At 48.2% G+C, this 6,902-nt stretch overlaps 1 protein-coding gene across 1 annotated transcript in view; it reads left to right on the top strand.

The window, feature by feature from the left end:
• Urb1 (URB1 ribosome biogenesis homolog) overlaps positions 1 to 6,902 on the top strand; it is a 63,944-nt gene that overhangs the window by 50,650 nt on the left and 6,392 nt on the right. Inside the window, exons 31-34 of the mRNA XM_005345346.3 lie at positions 2,800 to 2,960; positions 3,850 to 3,961; positions 5,118 to 5,224; positions 5,717 to 5,860. Coding sequence (XP_005345403.2) covers positions 2,800 to 2,960; positions 3,850 to 3,961; positions 5,118 to 5,224; positions 5,717 to 5,860 — 524 coding nt within the window. The remainder of the gene's footprint in view (positions 1 to 2,799; positions 2,961 to 3,849; positions 3,962 to 5,117; positions 5,225 to 5,716; positions 5,861 to 6,902) is intronic.

Raw genomic sequence — 6,902 nt, 5'->3', positions numbered from 1 at the left:
TTAGGGACTGTAAGTCTGAGTCTGCACGTTACCTGGTTGTTCCTTTCAGTCTGTGCTTCAGCATCAAGTAGGTTCTCATAAGCGGCGTGTACTTAGTAACGAGGTCTGGTTTTAATCTCACCGTCTCTCTTTTAGTTGAAGTGTGTACACTGTGCATACCTAATGAAGTCATAGCTTTGATGCAGCTTTATCTTTTCTAAGGGTGGGAGTGATTGGTTGATCACAGTTTACCCTCCAGCCAGATGGCTTTGCTTCATGCATTGTATAAGGGGCTAACCATAGCACAGACATTTCTCCTTTCTTAGTGTTGTAGGTAGGTGTCTGTTGCTGTGATAAAGTACAATGACCAAAAAGCGAATTGGGGAGGACAGGGTTTATTTGGCTCACACTTCCAGATGATGGTCCTTGATTGTAGGAACTCAGGACAGGAACTCAAGCAAGCAGGATCCTGGAGGCAGGAACTGATGAAGAGGCAATGGAGGTTGCTGCTTACTGGCGTGATTCCCGTGACTTACTCAGCTCGCTTTCTTATAGACCCAGGGATAACACCGTCCGCTACGGCTGGGCCCTGCTTCTTCAATCCCTAATTTTAAAAAATGCTCTTGAGCCTTGCGTACGACCCAGAATTATGGAGGTGTTTTCTTAATTGAGGCTCCCTTCTTTCAAATGAATTTAGCTTGTGTCAGGTTGATAAAACCAGCCAGTGCACTTGCTTTGTTACCTATAAACCTCAGATTGTTTCTTGGACTTCAGTTTTCTTAGTTTTCTCTTGTGTCTGCGTTTGAACTGCTGGAGCTCCTGCACTGTGCGGCCCCACTGGGGTGGCTTGAGAGATGCCAGGCCCTGTGTCTGTAGGTTCTTTCCTCTGTATTTGAGTTTAGATAGTTTCCACTGCAGTCTTCTAAGTCACTGGCCTGTTCTGATCTTGGTCCCAGCCAGTGCACTTCCTGTGGGTGAACTTTTTCATCAGGACCATGGGTCAGCTCTGTCCTGCCAACTGCTCCCATATACACAGAGCCTTATTATTAATTATAAGTGCTTGGCCCATAGCTTAGACTTGTTTTTAGCTAGGTCTTATAACCTAAATTTGCCATTTCTATTTATTTGTTTCCACGTGGTTCATGACTTGTTACCTCATTTTGTACACACCCTGCTTCCTCTGCATACAGCTGACCACTCCCTTGTCTCTATCCTCCTTGGATGTGGGATTCCCCTCTCTATGCTGTAAATATGCTTTATTACCATTGGTTAATAAAGAAGCTGCTTTGGTCCTATGACAGTGCAGAATAGGGCAAGGCAGGAATTCCAAGCAGAGATAGTGAAAAAAGGAAGATGGAGTCAGGGAAACACTATGTAGCCGCCACAGGAGACAGGCGCTGGATGGAGCCTTACCGGTAGGTCACAACCATGTGGTGATACACAGATTAATAGAAATGGGTTAATTTAAGATATAAGAATTAGCCAGGAATATGCCTAAGCTACTGGCCAAGCAGTGTTGTAATGAATACAACTCCTGTGTGATTATTCTGGGTCTGGGTGGCTGGGAACGAACAAGGAGTCTCCACCTACACTCCTTCCCAGCATCCTCTTAGTTTGACTTTCACACATAACTTCTTCCTGCCCAGCTATTGGTTAGTCCGCTCTTTATTAAATCACTGAGAGTAATAAATATTCACAGCGTACATAAAGGATTATTCAACAGCAACTTTCCACTTGAGTATCCCAACAACCACCTCCAGAAACAGCTGGTTTCCTCCTTCTCTCCACCTCTGTCTTAGCGTGCTCCGTCTTTGCTTCTGGTTTCAGTTATTGCATCGACAGTCTATCCCAAGTGTGTTCATAGAAGACACTCGCTTCCATCTGCCTCTGTTAGTTCCTGTGGGGCACTGGCCACTCAGCTTCAAAAGCCTCTTTATGGAGACTTACCACCAGGTTACTCATTTTTCAGCAAAGGAAACAGCTCTCTTCTGAAGTTTTTAAACAGGACTATTCCTGGGGAAAAGGGAGGCCTGAGTTCCCACTAAAGTGGAGCTGACAAAATACAGGTTCTGTTGGTGAGCATCCAGCTGTCTGGGATTGGGCCCCCTGTGTGCGATCCAGCTGTCTTGTACTTTCTCATAGCAGTTGGAGGTGCCGTATGGCCTCACATAGAGCAAAGGGATGTCAGCCAGCAGGCGCTCCCTGACCCTGTTAGTGCTGGGATCACCTCATGGCCTTGTATGTGGTAGACAAGTCCTGTGCCTCTGAGCTGTCCCTGGCTCCCAGCCCCAGAAGACATTTTGACTGTTGCTTTTGTTTGAGCGTGGTGAACCACACCACAGAGAGTTTTGTTGTGTGTTTAAAGAATAAAGGAAGGAAGGTTGCCAGAGTGGAAGTAGGGAAATCCTTTGTATACAGAACGGGCCCGGGCCCGGGCCCCACAGGTTTGCTCTGGCTGAGTTTCCCATTTTCTGTTCTTTCTGGTGTTTCACATGGGACAGGCACAGGACTGAACAAAGCAGGATCCAGAAGCCAGGCCCCTGCTGTGTTCCGTTCTGCTGATGCGCTGAGGTTCAGAGTGGGTCTCAGTGTTGCCCTCACTCTGCTGAACTTCTGACATTTGTGGAACTGACCAGTGTCGTAGAAGCAGGGTAATTATGGCCACAAAGAGAAGATACCGTGGTCCATTCTCCACAGCCAGAGAGACACTGTTCTCAGTGTCCAGCCTGTGCAGCTGGCATTGGTGGGATGGAAGAGAGAGTTGTACAAGCATCATGAAATGTGGATCGTGTGTTTAATGCTATAATTTACTCTCTGTAGAATTTGTGGTGGATTGTCGAAAATTTTTGGATTCAAATGCTCTGGGCCTCACTGTGGCAGCCCTCAGCAGCTATGACCCCAAGATGCGTGCTGCAGCCTACTCAGTGCTGGCAGCCTACTACTCACACCTGGAGGGAGCTCGCTTCCGGGAGCAGTCACAAGTAAGAAGGAATCAAGTGTCTGTGGGGATGCGGTTGAGGCTTTGGAGAAGGTGCCCGTCACCTGGGGCAGGGGAGGAGTGCAGAGAAGGCATGAGTGAGAGACCCTGCTCTGTAGAAAGGAGCAGCGGGCTGCGCTCCTGCCACCCGGCTCCCGGCCTCCTGGCTAGTTTATGCCCCGAAATAATAACACGGAAACTGTATTCTTTTAAACACTGCTTGGCCCATTAGCTCTAGCCTCTTCTTGGCTAACTCTCACATCTTGACTAACCCATTTCTAATAATCTGTGTAGCACCACGAGGTGGTGTCTTACCGGGATTCAGCACATCTGACCTGTGTTCATCTTGGGCTGGAGCTTCATTGCGTCTGCCCTGGAGAGGAGCGGCATGGCGTCTGAGCTCACTTCCCTTCTTCCCAGCATTCTGTTCTGTCTATTCCACCTACCTAATTTTCTGACCTATCAGACCAAGCAGTTTTCTTTATTGATTAACCAATGAAACAACAGATTGACAAATGACTTTCCCACATCACTGCTCAGGCATAGCTCAGCCTTGGGAGGCTGCCTTCTAACCAGTCCAGTGGGGAAGGGGTCCCTTCTGTTGAATGTGTCTTTGGTCTAAACTCAGCGGTGAAGGCAACTGTTATCCACACCGTCTAACCCAGAAACCCACACCCCATGTGCCAGAGGGACAGGAGCAGATTGGTAGTAGTGTTCTGCTTCTCTCAACCACTGTGCAGGTCTGCTAAAAGAAGAAGGCAGGAGCATCTCCAAGAGGAAGGCACACAGTGTCCTGCTGTGGCTTCCTGTTTGTCCCCAAGTGGAAAAGACCCTCCCTGCAGAGCTGTGACAAACAAACACACCCTGAAGGTGCTTGTCTTTCCTCTGTTCAGGTTCTGTACCTGCTGGATGTTGTCCGCAATGGAATTAAAGCTCCGAACCTGAGGCTCCCCTTCACCGTGGCTCTTTTCATTGCCAAGGCAGCATTGCAGATCTTGAAACCAGGTACCCTCATTGCTTCCGGTGGGGGAGAAACAGACAAAACTGAGGCTCTAGGAGTCCATTCTGGGAGTCCGTCCCATGGGTTTCTTCACTATGGAGTGCCCCCATCTCTAGGACTGTGAGAGGGTCTGGAGTCGTGCCCTCCAAAGCACTTGTAGATTGCCTGGCACAGCACGCACCCATCTGAGCCAACAGCGGCTTGTCTGACACTGCTGCTCGCTGACCCGTGTGTGGCAGAGCGGTGGCATGTACGGTTCCTGGTGCTCAGCTGGAAAGCACATGAGTCACTCTGTAGCTGTAACCAGGATGTTGGAACACAGCTCCTGGGGACCAGGCCGCCTCTGAAAGGATGTGCAAGTAACAGGCCTTGATTCACCAGAAGGCCTTGTTTGGGTTTAGCCAGAGGAAATCAGGAGAAGGTTAGTACCATTGGAGGCCCCACGGCTCTGTTAGTCCAGCAAGGTCATAATCTCAGCTGAGAAAACAGCCCCCAGCCGACTCCCCCATCGTCTCACCCTCTGAAGCCCCCAGGAGAGGTAGCGTGTCTCAGGGCTCTCAGTTAGGGTGTAGTCAGATTGCTCTTAGAATTCAGGCCTGATTTTCTCTGTGATATAATTCGTGTGACTTAAGTTTCCCTGCCTTGGAAACTTGTGGCGGAAACTCAGTTGTTATCACTTGTCTGATTTAAAGGAGTCTGTTAGGATAAAATAGAGCAGAGTTTAGGTGTTCATTGTCGTAGCCTCCCATTGAGCCCATGGTGCCTGGGGTACAGCTGTCCACACTAGTCCTCATGCCAAGGAAGACCATGTGTTGATGACCAGGCCACCCAGCTGGACTTTGAGATTGCAGCAGAAAGAGCTGTATACTCTCCCGGCCTTGTATTCTAGAGCCAGATGTCTGTGTCTCCTTCCTGCGTCAGCTCCTCTCTGGGAGAGGCTAGAAACACAGTGTGGGCCCTGTAATATTGTCTCTGTGGCCAAGTCCAGGAATGGTGGTCCCTAAATCATGTGGAGAACGCTATGTGCAGAAGTGGTCTTGGGTTTCCAGTCTACTGTGGTTCTTAGGATGCAGAATCTCTGCTGGGTAGGGATTCATCCCCCAGTCCAGATACTGCCAGGCTGTACCGAGGACATTAGTGACTGTCTGCTTGTATTTTCAGAGGAGCACATGTACTGGAAGATCAGCAAGTTCCTGCTATCGCACGAGAACCTGAACATGGACAAACTGCCCGGCTTTTACCAGTTCTTCTACAGCTCTGACTTCCAGGTAGTGTGGCCAAGTCCTCAAGGTCCCCGTAGACTTTGAACAAGATTACTCACTCAGCCCCACGTCTCCTCTGTCCCCCAGTAATGCAGCTTGCTACACAGTACCATTGCACAAGCAGTGCAGAGCAAGGTCGCAGAGAGGAGCCGTCTGTGCTGCCCCACAAAGCCAGACACACTCCTGTGTCCTGGCACTTTCCAGACCTGCTTATTAAAAGTCTCGAGTCTGGGAGCCTTTAGCATCCCTCTTGTGTTACCTTGCTGAACCCCTGGACTAAGTAGTACATACCCTTCTGTAAAACTCCCACCCACTTAAACATGGCTTACTGTTTGATTTGACTTGGTCTTTGATTTCTGAGCTGATAATGGAATCAAAGGACAAGACTCTTGGTGTAAGGCCAGAGCTGTTGGCCATCACCTGGAAACACTGCTGTTTGCTTGTCCCACAGAAGAGCTGTAACTTATCTAACGATGCTTTCTTGTTTGTCTGGCCTAGCAAAAAACAGAACAAGAATGGGTGTTGGGAATTCTACGGCAGGGGATTAGAGACAAACACTGTTATGAGCTGTGCTCTAGGAGAGGCGTGTTCCACATCATTCTGTCGTTCTTCAGCAGCCCCTTGTGTGACGAAGTGGCTAAGGTGAGCATGTTCCTCAGGTTCACAGCACAGGGGTGTGTGTGTGTGTGCGTGCGTGCGTGTGTGTGTGTTTGTGTGTGTGTGTGGAGTCTGGGATTGTTCATCCCAACAGGTGATTTTCTTTGTGGCCTTCTTCCCACACCGTGGTGGATAGGAAGAAAGACCTTTGCATCTTTATTTTATCAAGGGAAAGGAGCTAGTTCCTGATCATAAGCCTGTGGAGTTGACCAGAAAGCCAAGATGCAAAATATCCCACCTGAGTGACAGGAATCCTCTAGCTCCCAGTTTTGTGTGTAGTGTCTGGAGACATAAAACCTTTGTATAAGAATCCCAGCCCATAGAAGGCTGAGGCAGGAAGATTAAGGCCAGCCTGGAATGCATAACATGAACCATGTTCCAAATAAATTAATGTTGACTGTAGACAGTCAAACTGTGTGTTCAGCTTTATTGGTTCATATCAGTTATATTTTTCTTCTGGAATTTACTCTCTTTGTTTTTGAAACAGGGTCTTACTTTGTTGCCCTGACTGGCCTGAAGTTGATGTTTCTGGCTTTGAACTTGCAACATTCCTCTTACCTCTCATGTACTAGGGTTGCAGTCATGACCATTCTTGAAGTTGACTCTTAAAAAGTTTATACCGTATGTAGTCCCTAAAGTAGTAAGCACTGGACACACGTTCTCTCTAGTTGTTTGAGGTCATAACTTCTTGTGTCCCTTCCCATGTCACCATGCACTGATCTGCAAGCTTCAGAGTGGCACCTCAGGCAGGATCCCTCTCTTTTTTGACTGTCTAGTGTTAGCATCATCTAAGTAAATGACAGTTCACAGTTTTCACTAAAGCTTTAAAAGTCAAAGGCACTCTGAATTTTAATTAAAGATTTATTTCTTAATTTGTTTTTGATTTGGGGGAAAGCATAGTAAATAAGAATAGAGAGTTGAAGCCGGGCAGTGGTGGCGCACGCCTTTAATCCCAGCACTCTGGAGGCAGAGGCAGGCGGATCTCTGTGAGTTTGAGACCAGCCTGGTCTAGAGAGCTAGTTCCAGG

The sequence above is a fragment of the Microtus ochrogaster genome, chromosome 2, assembly GCF_000317375.1.
Source record: "Microtus ochrogaster isolate Prairie Vole_2 chromosome 2, MicOch1.0, whole genome shotgun sequence".
NCBI lineage: Eukaryota > Metazoa > Chordata > Mammalia > Rodentia > Cricetidae > Microtus > Microtus ochrogaster.
Note: the sequence above shows the minus strand (reverse complement) of the source record. Positions and strands in the feature narration are given on the sequence as shown.